Source organism: Mesoplodon mirus (assembly GCF_964341445.2).
Source record: "Mesoplodon mirus genome assembly, chromosome: 19".
In the NCBI taxonomy this organism is placed as follows: Eukaryota; Metazoa; Chordata; class Mammalia; order Artiodactyla; family Ziphiidae; genus Mesoplodon; species Mesoplodon mirus.
In genome coordinates, this window is record NC_138995.1 from 14,621,989 (window position 1) to 14,640,279 (window position 18,291).

The 18,291-nt window shown below is 39.0% G+C and overlaps 1 protein-coding gene across 14 annotated transcripts in view; it reads right to left on the bottom strand.

The window, feature by feature from the left end:
* Positions 1–18,291, bottom strand: part of ZNF19 (zinc finger protein 19) — a 56,072-nt gene that overhangs the window by 8,437 nt on the left and 29,344 nt on the right. For 7 of the 14 annotated variants that reach the window (XM_082608246.1, XM_082608249.1, XM_082608244.1 and 4 more), the window contains 2 exons: positions 16,625–16,744; positions 1,893–5,822 (listed from right to left, as the gene is read on the bottom strand). In XM_082608246.1, coding sequence (XP_082464372.1) covers positions 16,705–16,744 — 40 coding nt within the window. In that variant the 3' untranslated portion in view covers positions 1,893–5,822; positions 16,625–16,704. Of the gene's footprint in view, positions 1–1,890; positions 5,823–16,624; positions 16,745–18,291 lie in introns of those variants that run through there. The other 7 variants (XM_082608247.1, XM_082608255.1, XM_082608245.1 and 4 more) reach the window with 4 other exon arrangements.

The window sequence follows — 18,291 nt, forward strand, 5'->3', positions numbered from 1 at the left end:
TATGACTTACAGCAATTTGGTAAATTATTCCTTTGTAAGCAGAACTGAAGCATTTATCTTTTCTCTCTACCCGATTCCTCCTGAATGTAGAATCTCTTAGGTTCCTCACAGCCTTTCCAGGTGAAAAAGGAAGTCCACTTCCTGGCAGAAATAAGAACCTCAAGATATTTTGGAACATAGTTAGAGAGGAATCCACCTAAATCTGTAGGTATTGCAGGTAGAATCTAATGGCATGGCTTTCCTGGCTTTGAGAGGCCTTATAAAAGTTCAATTTGAGGGCTTCCCTGGTGGCGCAGTGGTTGAGAGTCTGCCTGCCGATGATGCAGGGGACACGGGTTCGTGCCCCGGTCCAGGAAGATCCCACATGCCGCAGAGCGGCTGGGCCCGTGAGCCATGGCAGCTGAGCCTGCGCATCCGGAGCCTGTGCTCCGCAACGGGAGAGGCCACAACAGTGAGAGGTCCACGTACAGGAAAAAAAAAAAAAAAAAAAAAAGTTCAATTTGAGATCTCTTATGAAAAGTTGCAATAAAGCCAAATTTAAAAGGGCCTATATGATCAATTACACTTACATAAATAATCAGGGTAAGTGTATAGAAACCAGATTTATTCTGCAAACAAATTAGTCTTAATTTGACTATGTTTGGTCAAAATGAAGATAATTTATATAGAAAAATTAAGTTTCAATGATATACCTTCGTGGATATTGAGGTTTTATATGTACTGAGGTGTTGTGCTTACTGCCTACATCCGAGATGCCACTTTGTTATGTCATATTATTGTAAAGTTTAATTGAGTTATTAAAAGGATATTCCAAGCTTGCTTCTGAAGCCGGTCACAGTGTTCTATCTTTAGGTGAAGATCAGATGCTCCATGACCTGCACCTAGGAGATTGGGCACACTGGAAAAGATATCATTTAGAGGACTATCTTAAACCTAAAAGGAAGGATCCTTATCAGGTACTCTTAACTGGCTCATGCACAGTAAAACTGAAGGGAATTAACTCTTCAATTTTTATTTCTCACTTAAAAAGGGCCTCTGCATCAGACTGGTCTGTAGAGGGGACTGCTGACCTCAAACTCACCTTAAAACAACCATCAAGCCAGGACGAGAAGACGATGACAACAGTGGTGGACAGCTGACCCAAGAATCCAGACCAAGCCTGTAAGACCCATCCTACTAGTTCAATTGAACTGTTATTCAAATGTTTGTCTCCCTATCAAAACTGAAAGTTACTCTTTTACTTCTAGCTATACTTTTGCCCCAATATTGAGGATGGAAAGAAAATTCTTTAGTAAAGTTGTCACAAAGCATAGCTACTGGGATAGGCCCCTCATAATACCTGCCACTGACTTTTCAGATGTTGCTAATGTTACCACTCACCCAGACCAACCTCTCTCTGACCTAATCTTTCAGGTTTAAATTCTTCAACGTATGAATATGGCCATTCCTTGTCTGATACTATCTTCAGTCCCTAGAGACTGAGCAGTACTTACCCCAGGACCCCCTCCCTCTGTCCCTTACTTAATTGAAAAATGTCTTAATAGCTGACAAATAGAAGGTATATATTCATTAGAATATTATGTTATCCCATTGTCTATACATCAGGAAATAAATGAATCTCCTTTCTCTCTTCATTAAAGAGTCAAGCGATCTGTGTTAGCAAAATACCAAGATACCAGTGGCACATCTTTTGGGAATCTTGGTTCCTAATGCGGGAGGGTATGTAAACAAAGAGATGATCGGAAGTTTATCAGCCACTACTGGTCAGGCAGCCAAAGAGGCTGCACTGCGGCACGACAGATGTCCCCACGTCCCTTGGATAACTGGGGCCGTAGGCTGTCTGCTGGTGTTTGTGCTAGTATTCACACTTAGGGGTTAAATCTTTCTTTTAATTAGAATGGGGGTAATAGTGACCTGTGTGAGCTTGTTATTTCAATTAAAATTCCTGAGATAATGGTTAGTAGAATGATAGTAAACACACGAGGGTTTATTAGTACTGGAAGGATATAAACCAATATTTTTGGGGTATGGGCCCAATAGCTAGTTAGCTGACTTTACCATGAAGACTTTAAAATTCTTAAGGGTAGGTTCAATTTCTATGATTCTAGAAATAAGAGGGTTTAAACCTCTATTATTAACTCTATCAAAATAACTCTTTGTCAGGCATATTTCTTATGTTTGTGGTGGGATTCCTGATGTGATGACAGGTAGTGAAACGTCTCATACACATAGAGCTAATGTTAGTGGTAAAAATTTTTTCATAAGAGATATATAAGCTGATCTTATCAAAATTGTGCGCAGGATACTTGAATTCATAGAAAGGAGATTGTTAGGAGAAGTGTCTTAATGATGACATTGGCTGTATAGAATTCTAGCATGTAGGGGTTGTTAAATGCTCCTAAAAATAGGATTGTTGTGAAAATATTTATTATAATGATGTTGACATATTCTGCTAGGAAGAACAGGGTGAATAGGCCTGCTACATTTTCGACATTGAAGCCGAATATAGGTTAAATCAAATGGGACTCTGTTGGTTTCTGCTAGAGTAGAGATAAATCACATTCTGGCTAGGGGTCAGGATGGGAAAATTAGTCATAGGTATTCTTGTGTAATAATGACTGCTGAAAGTGTAAATGATCATTTATCACTAGAACTGATAAGAGAATAATTGCTACTGTTACATCATATGAGATTGTCTGTGCTACTGCATGGAGACCTCCGATGACTGTGTATTTTGAATCCAAAGTGCATCCAGATCAGAGGATGTAAAAAATGGCTAGGCTTGATATAGCTAGTATAAATAGTACACCTAGGTTTATATTAACTAGTGGAAAGGGTAGGGGGAGAGGAATTCATCTTGTGAGAGCCAGGCTTGAGACTAGACTTGGTGCGATAATAAATACAGAAATTGATGAGATTGATGGTCATAGTGTTTCTTTAATAAATAATCTGACTGTATCAGCAATGGGTTATAATAATCCATGAGGGCTGACGATGTGTGGCCCTTTCTGGATTTGTATATAGCCTAGGAATTTCCGTTCCATTAATGTGAGGAATGCTACAGCTAGTAAAAGTAGAATTAGTGAAAGAATGCAGATTATAAATATTTCCGTAGGAAAAGGACGTGAACCTCTGCGGATAAAGGTTTCAGTTTTACACAATTACCGGGCCCTACCACCCTAACAAACCCTGTTCTATAGTGGGGTATGTATAAATTAATTGAATTGAGATTATATCATCAATTAGTTTGAAGACATTTTGTAAAGTAGGCCTTATTTCTCTTGTTCTTTCATACTGCAAGAAATATAGAATAGAAACCGACTGGGATTACTCCAGTCTGAACTCAGATCAAACAGGACTTTACTAATCACTGAACAGACCGTTAATAGCAGTTATACTATTGGGATGTACTGATCCAGCATCAAGGTCATAAACCTTATCATCAGTATGAACTCGACAATTGTGCTGCTACCCCTAGGGTAACTTATTCCACTTATCAGTATTTTGGATCAATAGTGATAAAGCATTCTGACTAGCTGGTCTAAATTTTAATCACTCCGATGTTTTATTCTCCAAGGTTACCCCAACCAAAATTGTTAATCCATTAAAAGCTATGTTGGGGCTTCCCTGGTGGCGCAGTGGTTGAGAGTCCGCCTGCCGATGCAGGGGACATGGGTTCGTGCCCTGGTCTGGGATGATCCCACATGCCACAGAGCGGCTGGGCCCATAAGCCGTGGCCGCTGAGCCTGCGCGTCCGGAGCCTGGGGGAGGCCACAACAGTGAGAGGCCTGCGTACCGCAAAAAAAAAAAAAAAAAAAAAAAAAAAAAAGCTATGTTGGAGGCTTTCAAGACGGCAGAGTGGAAGGACCTTGAGCTTACCTCCTTCTCATGAACACACCAATATCAAAACTGACTGCTGGAACAACCACTGATTAAAAACAAGACTGGAACCTACCGAAAAATATCTTCTACATCTAAAGGCATAAAGAATACACCACAATGAGATGGTAGGAGGGGTGTACTCGCAATATAATCAAATCCCCCCCATCCCCCCACCAGTGAAGTGAGGGCAGTATGTTTGTTAGGTGAGTTGGTTGAATCTTATATGCTTTGACTTGTTTTGGGGGTTTGGCAGGGTGATAATGGTATATAAAGTATGAGAATTAGTGGGGTATGGGTTTGATTAAGCAAGCTGTTTACCAGATATGAGTGTGCCTGTGTGGTATGTGTGTAATTGCTCTATATCCTGTGACCATTGACGCAATAACATATTATGGTAGACGATGTTGGAAAATAATACTCAATGCAAGCTCAGCTACAAGTTTCTCAGCTGTGTTAAGACCTCTGATGGCCAAAGCTGAGTCACAGCATGCCCCCCAATTTAAAAATACCAAAAGCATAAAACCAGTTATGTGTGAACATGGCTGATTAGTCATTAGTCCATCGAGGTATATTATTGAAGAGGAAAGAGTAGGCAATTTTAGGTGAGATGGTCCTGTAGTAGTAAGAACCAGATGCCAGATATAGTTCATTTATAGAAATCCTCATGGTTCATTGGCCTAGAACGAGGAGAGAGGCATGTTTGTGGATGGGTTGATTGTGGCTTGATGAATAAGCTCTGGTTATCGGTTGTGATAAGCATGATGACTGGAAATGATTTGACTTTATGTGATATGTGTGATTAATAAACATATGTCCTGTATAATATCAATCACTTCAATTACCCCTGGAATCTAATGTGAGTTGAACTGTTTAATGTGTATGTAATATCAATAGGCTGATGTACTTGCTTATATACATGGGATAATTAATTTATGATTACATATCATGTATTATGCATAAGAAGGTGTATATACTTACATATGTGGAAGGGCACAAAATGCACAAAGTACATAGTAATGTTTGTTAGTTTTCAAGATGTCATTTTTAAATACTTACACAGTACTTAAAGACAGTGTTAATGTCCCATAAGCAAGTCGTTCAGGGAATCGTTGAAGTGGAATTTCAGCTTTGGGTGTTTATGGTGGGGCTGGAGCTTCTTCCTCGAGTCTTAGGGAAAAATGTTGTTTTCCTTTTCTGGTTTAGAAGAACAAAGTAATAAATATACTACAAAGACTCTTCATTTTAGGAGGTAATCTTCCAATTCATGTTACTGTTAATAGGTCCCCTACAAGTACTCAGAATAAACGCTGGCTAAGAGGTCATAATGTCATACTTCATTGTTTCACTGTATGAAGTACTGGGACAATCAATCAAATTAGGAATGAGATGGTTAATACTAGTACACTTCCTATTTGTTGTGAATAGATCATAGAATTGTGTATCAAAATAAGAAGTATCATTCTCGTTTGATGTGAGGGAGAGTGCTGAGGAGGTTAGGTGGAGTATAACTGTCTCTACCTAGAAGGTCAGGTGAGACTAGTACTAGTATTAGTAAGATTACAAATAGGAACAAGGCACCCAAGATATCCTTAATTTTGTAGTATGGATAAAGTGGGATTTTTTCCATATAGGATGAGATCCCTGTTGGATTACTAGAGCCTGTTTCATGAAGGAATAATAGGTGAAGAACTGCTAAAGCTGCAATAATGAACAGGAGGATAAAGTGGAACGTGAAGAATAGGGGAAGAGTGGCTTTATCAACTGAGAATCCTTCTAAGAGTCATTTGACTAGGTTAATGCCAATGTAAGGAATTACTGAAGGGAGACTTGTAATGACTGATGTTCTTCAAAAGGATGCTGGACTATTACCTTGAATAGTAGGATGATTCCATTGTTTCATATTTCTAGGAAGGTGTAAGATCCATAATACAGGCCTCGCCCTACATGGATAAATAAGCAAAGAATAAGAATAGGAAAGGTCTGTTTGCATATACATATCAGATAATTCATCCATAGTTTATGTTTCGGTGATATGAGTTAGAGATGAGAAGGCAGTTACTGTACCTGATGTTTATAATGTATTGTTAAGAATAACCCTGTTGGGCTTCCCTGGTGGCGCAGTGGTTAAGAATCCGCCTGCCAATGCAGGGGACACGGGTTCAAGCCCTGGTCTGGGAAGATCCCACATGGGGAGCAACTAAGTCTGTGCGCCACAACTACTGAGCCTGCGCTCTAGAGCCTGCGAGCCACAACTACTGAGCCCGTGCGCCCTAGAGCCTGTGCTCTGCAACAAGAGAAGCCTGAGCACCACAACAAAGAGTAGCCCCTGCTCACCACAACTAGAGAAAGCCCACGCACAGCAATGAAGACCCAAGGCAGCCAAAAAATAAAAATAAAAAAAATAACCCTGTCAAGATTTGTAAAATTACATATAAAGCAAGGATGAAATTTTCATCATGATGAGCTGTTTGATGGGGCTGGTAGATCATTATATGCATTATTAACAATTCTGAATAATGGGTGGGATTTTAAAATGTTGGTCATTAGTGTTCCTATAGCTGGAATACAATGATGATTTTTCAAGTCATTGGCCATGATTACATTGCATTTAAGAATAATGATGACACACACTGTATTTGTTTTAAGTAATATTTTGGTAGTTTTGTGGGTCTTCAAAACCTTCACAGATTTATGGCGGGCTTGGGTTAACTGGGTTAATTGAGTGGTTGTGATATTGTAATGAATTTTGGTGGATCGTTTTTGTGCTTAATGGTTTTTAAAATTTGTTTAAAGAGAATGTGAATAGTTTCTGGTTATACAAGAGCTATGTCTACTAAGCAGTATCCTGAGGTTTGAGCATCTAAGAAAACCCTCTTAGGTATATTTCTTTAATGTTATGATGGACATGCAAATTAAAACCACAAAGTGACATCCATTCACATATAATAAATGGTTATAATCAAGAACAAACAAAAATGCTGGCAACAGTGTAGAGAAATTGGAACCCTTACACATTGCTTGTGGAAATGATTAGTTTGGCATTTCCTCCCAAAAGGTAAAATACAATTAGAGTCTGGTTCAAGAACTCAGTGCCTAGATATATGCCACAAAGAACTGAAAACAGGAATTCAAACAAAAACTTGTACATGAATATTCATAGCAGCATTGCTTACATTGGCCCAATGGTAGAAACAATTCACATATCCATCAGTGGATGAATGGATAAGCAAAAGAGGGTAGATCTATAAAGTTCCATATTATTCTGCCATACACAGAAATATAGCAAAATGGTGCCATCTGCTGTGGAAAAACAGTATGGCAGTTCGTCAAAAACAAAGTATGATTCATCACTTCCACTTCAGGGTATATACCCAAAAGGTTTGAAAGGAGGGAGTTAAACAGATATTTGTACACCCATATTCACAGCAGCATTACACTGGCCAAAAGGTGCAAGCAACCCAAGTGTCCACTGATAGATGAATTGATAAGCAAAATGTGATAATATACACAAAGGTACATTATTCAGCCTTAAAAACTAAGGAAATTCAGACACATGCTACAACATGTATAAGCCTTAAAGTCATTATGCTAAGTGAAATTACCCAGTCACAAAAGGACGAATATTATATGATCCCACTTCTATGAGGTATCCAGAGAAGTGAAATTCAGAGACAGAAAGTAGAATGTGGTTGACAAGGATTGAAGGGAGTTAGTTAATGGATGCAGTTTCACTTGGAAAAAAACAAGTACAGGAGATGGATGGTGAGGATATTTGTACAATAATATAAATGTGAATGTCATAGAACTATATATTTTAAATGGTTTAAGTGGTAAATGTTATGTTCAATATTTAATCACAATGGAAAATGTGAATGAAGTACTGATACAAGTTACAACATGTATGAACATTGAAAACATCCTAAGAGAAAGAAGCTATGCAGAAAAGGCCACCCAGATCATACTCATCTTGTGTGATTTAAATCCATCAAGGCTGTGAAAACAAGGGGAAGTCTCAAGATTGCTTCCAGAAAAAGAAAACTGGGTCAGAATGGAAAAAGACATTTTCATGCTTTGGGGCAGGTGATGGAAGTGAAAGTGGAGCCAGTGGATTGGATTAGAAGGTGAAAACCGTAATGATTTCTCATATGGGGGTTATAGGGGTGTTCCCTGGGACAGTGTCCCTTTTTGGGGTGGAACACAATGGAAGCAGTCATTGAAATTGGCATATGTGGTAAAACAGTGATGACTGGGGAATCTGAACTTACAGATAAAGAGTACATTGTACTGCCACTGCAAGTTTTCTGTATGTTGGAAGTTAGTAGAAAGTAAATAACTTTTCAAAACATGTCAACACCATGCCAGAAGAACAGATAAGACATCAAACTTCATGATGAGGCGAAGCCCTACCCAGATACATTTCACCCAAAATGGTTAAGCTAATTGCTCTTGTAGGAATCATGTATTATTAAGAGGTGCTGTGGGAAGATTATATTATTAGCAGTCACTGTGTCTTGGGGGTTGTGGATGACCTGGGATGTGGTAGAAACAAAGGGATTTTTGAATTACAATTTTCCACATCAAACTGCCAAGAGATTAGATCACTCCCTAACACCATACACAAAAATAAGCTCAAAATGGATTAAAGACCTAAATGTAAGGCCAGACACTATCAAACTCTTAGAGGAAAACATAGGCAGAACACTCTATGACATAAATCACAGCAAGATCCTTTTTGACCCACCTCCTAGAGAAATGGAAATAAAGACAAAAATAAACACATGGGACCTAATGAAACTTCAAAGCTTTTGCACAGCAAAGGAAACCATAAACAAGACCAAAAGACAACCCTCAGAATGGGAGAAAGTATTTGCAAATGAAGCAACTGACAAAGGATTAATCTCCAAAATTTATAAGCAGCTCATGCAGCTCAATAACAAAAAAACAAACAACCCAATCCAAAAATGGGCAGAAGACCTAAATAGACATTTCTCCACAGAAGATATACAGACTGCCAACAAACACATGAAAGGATGCTCAACATCTTTACTCATTAGAGAAATGCAAATCAAAACTACAATGAGATATCATCTCACACCAGTCAGAATGGCCATCATCAAAAAATCTAGAAACAATAAATGCTGGAGAGGGTGTGGAAAAAAGGGAACACTCTTGCACTGCTGGTGGGAATGTGAATTGGTACAGCCGCTATGGAGAACGGTATGGAGGTTCCTTAAAAAACTACAAATAGAACTACCATATGACCCAGCAATCCCACTACTGGGCATATACCCTGAGAAAACCATAATTCAAAAAGAGACATGTACCAAAATGTTCATAGCAGCCCTATTTACAATAGCCCGGAGATGGAAACAACCTAAGTGTCCATCATCGGATGAATGGATAAAGAAGATGTGGCACATATATACAATGGAATATTACTCAGCCATAAAAAGAAATGAAATTGAGCTATTTGTAATGAGGTGGATAGACCTAGAGTCTGTCATACAGAGTGAAGTAAGTCAGAAAGAGAAAGACAAATACTGTATGCTAACACATATATATGGAATTTAAGAAAAAAAAATGTCATGAAGAACATAGGGGTAAGACTGGAATAAAGACACAGACCTACTAGAGAATGGACTTGAGGATATGGGGAGGGGGAAGGGTAAGCTGTGACAAAGTGAAAGAGCGGCATGGACATATATACACTACCAAACGTGAGGTAGATAGCTAGTGGGAAGCAGCCGCATAGCACAGGGAGATCAGCTCGGTACTTTGTGACCGCCTGGAGGGGTGGGATAGGGAGGGTGGGAGGGAGACGCAAAAGGGAGGGGATATGGAAACATATGTATATGTATAACTGATTAAATTTGTTATAAAGCAAAAAAAGAAAATAAAATTAAAAAAAAAAAAAAAAAAAAAGAATCACCAGAGGAAAAAAAAAAAAAAAAAAAAAGGAATTAAGGTACCTGGTGTGAGATACCAGGCACCTTTTCTGGGCCCCAGGCCCCCCATGTGCTCAGGCCTTACTGGAGCCAGTCACAAATGGGGCCTTGGTTAGTGCAGGTTCCCATGGATGACTCTTTAGATAAATGGCTTGATATAAATTGGTCCTCTCCCCACCCACATGGTCCATTCCCCCAAGTGAAGAGTGAGACGAAGCCCCTTGGATTCGTTCATCTTCCCAGCTGAGTGAATACTGAAGGTGCAGCCACTGGTCTCCATCAGCTGAGGCTGTTCCCACGCCAAGCGAGGTTCTGACACCAGATAACATACTGAAGAGGGTGCTTCCCGGGACTGAGTGGTTAGTTCTATTGCACAAGTTTCAGACTGTTTAGTGTGTAAACAAGAAGTTGTATTCAGAAAATTGCAAAAGAAAACCCAAGAGATAATAAAGACTCCAGAAAAATGGAAAATGTTTTTGGGATAATGAAAGCCAAGAAAAATAAACTTAAAATCCATTCTGAAAAAAAAAAAAAAAAAAAACTGCCAAAAGTTACAAGTAATACATGAATTTAGTAAAGTTGCATGATACAAAACCAATACACAAAAATCAGTTGAGTTTCTATACACTAGTAAGTATCAGAAAGAAAAATTAAGAAAACAACCCCATTTACAGCTGCATCAAAAAGAACAAAATACCTAGGTATAGATTTAACCAATGATGTGAAAGACTTGCACAATGAAAACTGTAAGACACTAATAAAGAAACCGAAGGAGACACAGATAAAAATATTCTGTGATCAGGCACTGGAAGAATATTCTTAAAACGTTCATCCCTCCAAAGCAGCGTACACATTCAATTCAATCTCTAACATAATTAAAGTGGCATTTTTCACAGAAACAGAACAAACAATCCTATCTATCCTGTGTGGAACCAAAAAGGACCCCAAATAGCCAAAGCAATCCTAAGGAAGAGAGCACAGCTGGAGTCAACTCGCTCCCTGACTTCTAACTACACTGTGAAGCTACAGGAACCAAAACTGTGGAATTGGCATAAAAACAGGCACACGTACCAGAGGAACAGAACAGAGAACCCAGAAACACACCCACATGTATGTGGTCACTTAATTTATGACAAAGCTGCCAAGGACATACACTGGGGTAAAGTCCCCTCAATAAACTGATGCCAAAAAAACTAGATACCACACACCAAAGAAAGACACTGGAAACTGTCTACACTACACCCAAAATGACCTGAAATCCACAGTTTTCCACATCAAGCCCATTGTCTGCTGGCTTCTCTGAAAACAGACCCCCTTTCAGCAGTCAGCCACATACAGGAAGCTTCTCCCCACTTTTTCTTTACCTTTTACTCCTGCGGCGGTGCCTCCCAGCAGGTCCTGAAGACACTGGCTCCTGTCTGCACGGACTAGTATGTCCGGAGGAGACCAAACTTCTGTCTGTGTTGACTCAGCCAGTCATCGTCCGGAAGCCAAAGCCCTGGTCAGCTGCATGGAATCAAGTCCTCCAGCTGAACACGCACTAGCCTTGAAAGTCAGAGAGGCGGACTTGGCTCCACCTGGTGGCCATTTGGGAAGTGCAAGCCTCAGCCACTTACCTTCCACTGGAGGCCCTGCTCTCAGCTGGCAGGTCTCATGAATCCACTAAATTTGAAAATTCAAACTCAAATGGAGCCCCAAATCCCATGACAAGCCACAAATGGAAAGAAAAAGATTTGCAAAACACTTATCTGATAAAGGATTTGTACTCAAATTATATCAAGAACTATAGAACAAACAACCCCATTAGAAATGGGTAAAATCTGAATGGAGACCTGGCCAAAGTAGATAGTAAGCATACAAAAATATACTCAACATCATATATCATTAGGGACTTACAAATTAAGGCAATGAGATAGCACTGCACAACTATTAAAACTGCTGAACTCCAAAAAAAAAAAAAAAGACACTACCAATTGATGGAGTGTGAGGAACAATGGGAGCAATACTTCACTGCCAGTAAGATGAATATACAGCTACTCTGCAAGGCATTTTTGGAAGATTTTTCCAAAGTTAAGCAAATCTCACCTAAAGAGCCAACATCCTGCCTCCAGTATTTAGACAACTGCTCTGCAGAACTAGGTCCACACAAAAACGAGGATGCAGTTAAGCATAGCATCTCTATTCAGAACGGCTAAAAACTTAAATCAGTGTGCCCTTCAACAGATGAACACATAAGAAAACTGGGGTACATCCATGTTGGGGGAACAATATGCTACCCCAAAATATGCCTGTTTGGTGTAAGGATTATTTTGGCTTGATTGATTGTTTTTAAAAAAGATGATTTCTGAAAACCAAGTCAAGATTACACTTTTGGGGCTTCCCTGGTGGCGCAGTGGTTGAGAGTCCGCCTGCCGCTGCACGGGACACGGGTTCGTGCCCCGGTATGGGAAGATCCCACATGCCGCAGAGCAGCTGGGCCCGTGAGCCATGGCCACTGAGCCTGCGCGTCCGGAGCCTGTGCCTCGCAATTGGAGAGGCCACAGCAGTGGCCTCAAAAAAAGGCCACTTTTTTGCGTACCGCAAAAAAAAAGATTACACTTTTGTGAAGGAAATTTACATTTATAAGGGAAATCTCCAGTTAAAAAGTTGTCTCCCTCTCTGTACCAGGAATAGACAGATGACTAAATCTCATGAAACACTTATCAGTGGAGAAGGCCGGGACTTAAATCTGCGTATCAACCATATCCTTGTTTTCTTTTTTAATTTTTATTATTTTTAAATTTTAATTTATTTTAATTTATTTATTTTTGGCTGCATTGGGTCTTCATTGCTGTGCGTGGGCTTTCTCTAGTTGCAGCCAGCAGGGGCTACTCTTCGTCGTGGTGCACGGGCTTCTCATTGTGGTGGCTTCTCTTGTTGCAGAGCACGGGCTCTAGGCTCACGGACTTCAGTAGTTGTGGTTCACGGGCTTAGCTGTTCTGCAGCATGTGGGATTTAACCGGACCAGGGCTCAAACCCGTGTCCCCTGCATTGGCAGGCGGATTCTTAACCACTGCGCCACCAGGGAAGCCCTTCTTTTGTTTTTAGGTGAAGATGGTATTTAAGGTGATGACTTAGGCCATTTCAGGGACTAACTTTTCCTGGGCATCGCCCATGCATATAGGAAGTACAAATGTTATTAAACTTCTCTTTGTTTTTCTGATGGTAATCTTTTGTTATGGGGGGCACTTCTCAACCAAGAACCTAGGAGGGTAGAGGGAAAATTATTTTTCCTCTCATACACATGCAACGGAATACTATTCAGACATAGAAAGGAATAAACCATCAACCCTTGCAAAAAACATGGATTAATCTTACACGTATACAGTATTGCTAAGTGAAAGAATCCAGTCTGAGGAGGTACACACTGTATGACCCCACTTATATGACATTTGGGAATAGGCAAAACAAAGATGGTAGGGCTTCCCACTGGTGGTGCAGTGGTTAAGAATCTGCCTGCCAATGCAGAGGTCACGGGTTCGAGCCCTGGTCCAGGAAAATCCCACATGCCACAGAGCAACTAAGCCTGTGTGCCACAACTACTGAGCCTGCGCTCTAGAGCCCGCGAGCCACAACTACTGAAGCCTGTGCGCCTAGAGTCTGTGCTCTGCAACAAGAGAAGCCACTGCAATGAGAAACCCGTGCACTGCAATGAAGAGTAGCCCCTGCTCACTGCAACTAAAGAAAGCCTGCGCACAGCAACGAAGACCCAAAAATAAAATAAATAAATTTATTTTTAAAAAAAAGACGGTAAACAAGTTATGGTGTGGGGGTTGAAATGTTCTATATGGTACTTTGGTGATGGATACTTGCCACTATGCATTAATCTAAATCCATGGGTTTTTACAACCCAACAAGTAAGTCATAATCCAATTTATTTAGGATATGGGAGTGTCACAGGATGAAATACAGATGTGACAAAGAATCTAACTGATTTAGAAATGTACGAAAAAACCTCACTGTTGGTAGGCTAAAAGGTACTGACTTAAGTAACTATGGAAATAAATGGACCCTGTAGAGCAAAGGCAAAATGTGCCATACATAAATACTGGACTCTGTAAGTTCTTTCCCATGGTGGTAATAGCTAACAATAGTAAAACTACTATATCTGTAATCTAAAGGCAGCAAGCAGTGAATTCAATGTAGGACAGAGGTGGTAGGCTGGCATCTTACATTTGGAATCGGAAGTTACAGATAAGCAAAGGCAGAAGGTTACAAAACCATGCAATAATGGATAGATTATATTTCCTCAATTTAAAAAACTTTTGTGCATCAAAAGATGATATTCAAAAAGTGAAAACACAGCCAGCAGAAAGGAAGAAAATATTTGCACATTGTATTGTATCAGACAAGAATCTGTTCTTCAGAATATATCAAGAATGTTTACAAAACATCAATAAAAAGACAACACAAATTTTAAAATGGAAAATGACTTGAATAGACCTGTCTCCAGACAAGAAAAGCAAATAATCAACAAGCACGTGAAAAGGTGTAAAACATCAGTTGTTGTGATGGAAATGCAAAGTAATACCATAATTCAGTACTCCTTCACACGTACTAAAATGATTATAATCAAAAAACAGAAATTAACAAATGTTAACACTGTAGAGAAATTGAAACCCAACATTGCTTGTGGAAATGGAAAATGGTGCAGCTTATGTGTACAATAGTTTGGCATTTCCAATAAAAGATAAAAATACAATTATCATATGGTACAACAACTCCACTCCTATAGACCCCAAAAACTTGAAAACAGGTATTCAAAATGTTGGAGAGGATGTGGAGAAAAGGGAACCTTCCTACACTGTTGGTGGGAATGTAAGTTGGTGCGCCACTATGGAGAACAGTATGGAGGTTGCTTAGAAAACTAAAAATAGAACTAGCATATGATCCAGCAAGCCCATTCCTGGGCATATATCCAGACAAAACTCTAATCCAAAAAGATACATGCACCCCTATGTTCACAGCAGCACTATTCACAACAGCCAAGACATGGAAACAACCTTAATGTCCATCGACAGATGAATGGATAAAGAAGATGGGATACACATACACAATGGAACACTACTCGGCCATAAAAAAGAATGAAATAATGCCATTTACGGCAACACAGATGCAACTAGAGATTATCATACTAAGTGAGGTAAGTCAGAAAGACAAATACCATATGATATCACTTATATGTGGAATCTAAAATATGACCCAAATGAACCTATCTATGAAACAGACTCACAAGACATGAGGAACAGACTTGTGGTTGCCAAGGGGGAGGGGGGTGGGGGAAGGATGGAGTGGGAGGTTGGGGTGAGCAGATGTAAGCTATTATATATCGAATGGATAAACAAGGTTCTACTGTATAGCACAGAGAACTATTCAGTATCCTATGATAAACAATAATGGAAAAGAATATTTTTTTAAAAATATATATGTATAACTGAATCACTGCTGTATAGCAGAAATTAACACATTGTAAATCAACTATACTTCAATAAAAAATAAATTAAAAAATAAAAACAGGTGTGCAAACAAAAACTTGTACACAAATATTCATAGCAGTGCAGTTCACAATAGCCAAAAGGTAGAAACAAGCAAAATGTCCTTCAAAGGGTGAATGGATAAATAAAATGGGTAAATCCATACACTAACCTATACCATATAAAGGAATAAAGTAAAATGGTGGTGCCACTGTGGAAAACAATATGGTAGATCCTCAAAAACTTAAACAGACAATTAATATATGATCTGTCAATTCTACTTCAGTATATATACTCAAAATATTTGAAAGCAGAAACTGAAACAGATATTTGTACAACCATATTCATAGCAGCATTATTCATAGTAGCCAAAAGGTGGCAGAAACCCAAGTACCCATGAACAGATGAATGAGTAAACGAAATATGGTATGAACGAATAAATACAATAGGACATGATTCAGCCTTTAAAGCTAAAGTAATTCTCATTCATGCCACAACATGGATGAACCTTGAAGTCACCATGCTGAGTGAAATAAGTCAGTCCAGAGAAGTCAAATTCAGAGACAAAAAGAATGTGGTTTCCAGGGGTGGAGGGCTGTGAGTGAATGGATACAGAGTTTCACTTGAGAAAAATTTTAAAGTTCTGGACATGGATGGTGAGGATATTTGTACAACAGTATGAAGGTAGCTAATGCCACAGAACTGTACACTTAAAATATTTAAATGGTAAATGTCATGTCATGTATTTTTAATAACAGTGGGGAAAAATGAATTAAGTACTGATAAGTGTTATAACATGGATGAACACTGAAAACATCCGTACTGAAAAAATCCGTACTGAAAAAATCCATACAGAAAAGGCCACCCTGATCACATACTTGTCTTGTGTGCCTTAAACCCATTAAGTTTATAAAAATAAGGGAAAATCTAAGTAATCATTCCAAAAAAAAGAAAACTGGATCAGAATGGAAAAAGATACTTTCAAACATTTGGACAGCTGGTGAAAGTTAAAGTGGGCTTGTGGATTAAATTATAATGTGGGTACCATATAATATCTTGATTTGGAGGTTATGTGCTGGTTTTCAGGGAGAGTATCCCTGTTTTGGGTAAAACACACTGGAGTATTTTGTGTGAAGTGGCAAATGTGAATACTTTTTACCTTTGTGGAAAATTTTCTGTATGTGTGAAATTACTAGAAAGTAAAGTACTTTTCAAAACAACCATGTCAATACCATGCCAGAAAAACAGAACACATCGAACTTCATTATAAATGCCAAGACTTACCCAGATTCAGTTCAACAAAAGTTGTGATGTTGATTGGCCTTGTAGGAGTCCACATGATATTAAGAGACACCGTAAGAAGATTACACTAGGAGCCACCATGTCTTGGGTGTTATGGATGACCTGGGATACAGTAGACAACAGTGGGATTTTAGAATTACAACTTTCCACATCACTCCACACAAAAAAAAACCCTGTTGGAATAAAATTTAGTGAAGTTGCAGACTATAAAATCAATATACAAAAATCAGTTAAGTATCTATGCACTAATAATGAACCACTAGGGGCCTCCCTGGTGGCGCAGTGGTTGAGGGTCCGCCTGCCGATGCAGGGGACGCGGGCTCGTGCCCCGGTCCGGGAGGATCCCACATGCCGCGGAGAGGCTGGGCCCGTGAGCCATGGCCGCTGAGCCTGCGGGTCCGGAGCCTGTGCTCCGCAACGGGAGAGGCCACAACAGTGAGAGGCCTGCGTACCGCAAAAAAGAATAAAAAATAAAAAAAATAAATGTAAGAGTAAACTGTAAAGTACCCTAAAGATGTAACTGTCACTGGCAAAGCCCATTAACAATTCCCAGGGAATAAAAATAGTATCTAGGTAATGAAATAAAGTCTAACCTTTAAAAAAAAAAATAATGAACCACTAGAAAGAGACATTAAGAAAATCCCATTTATAACTTCATCAGAAAGAACAAAATACCTAGGAATAAATTAACCAAGGACATGAGAGACCTGTACTCAGAAAACTATAAAGCACTGATTTTAAAAATGGAAGAAGACACAAATAAATAGAAAAATATTCTGTGCTCATGGATTGGAAGAATTACTATTACTAAAATGTCCATTCTACCCAAAGCCATCTACAGATTCAATGCAATCTTGATTAAATTTCCAATGGTGTTTTTCATAAAACTAGAAATAATAATACTTGTATGGAACCACAAAGGACCCTGAATGGCCAAAGGGATTCTGAGAAAAAAGAAAACAGTTGGAGGCATCTCCCCCTCTGACTTCAAACTGTATCACAGAACTAAGGTAACCAAAACAGTGTGGAACTGTCACAAACACAGACACACGGAATAAAGGAACAGAATAGAGAGCCCAGCAATAAACCCACATGTGTGTGGTTAGTTAATTCATGACAATAGGGCCAAGAACATACAACAGGGAAAGGACAGTCCCCTGAAAAAATGGTATTGGGAAAACTGGACACTACTCTCCAGGTAATTAATTAGAAAACACATGGAATGAAATGAATATTGACACAAACTTTACAACTTATACCCAAACTCACCCAAAATTGTCCACAAACTTAAATTACAAAACTATAAAAGTTCTAGAAGAAAATGGAAAAAAAATCTACAGGACCTTGGGTGTGGAGATGACTTAACACACACCACCAAAAGCCTATCAACAAAAGTTAATAATGTGGATTTTATAAAATTAGAAAAACCACAAATTGAGAGAAAAATATTTGCCAAGCACATAGCTAATAAAGGATTTATAATCAAATTTTCCCAAGAACCCTAGAACAAAAAGCCTCATTAAAAATGGGCAAAGATCAGAACAGACTCCTGGCCAAAGAAGATATACAGAGTGTAAACAGGCATACAAGAATATACTCATCATATACCATTAGGGAAATACAAATGAAAACAACAATGAGCTAGCACT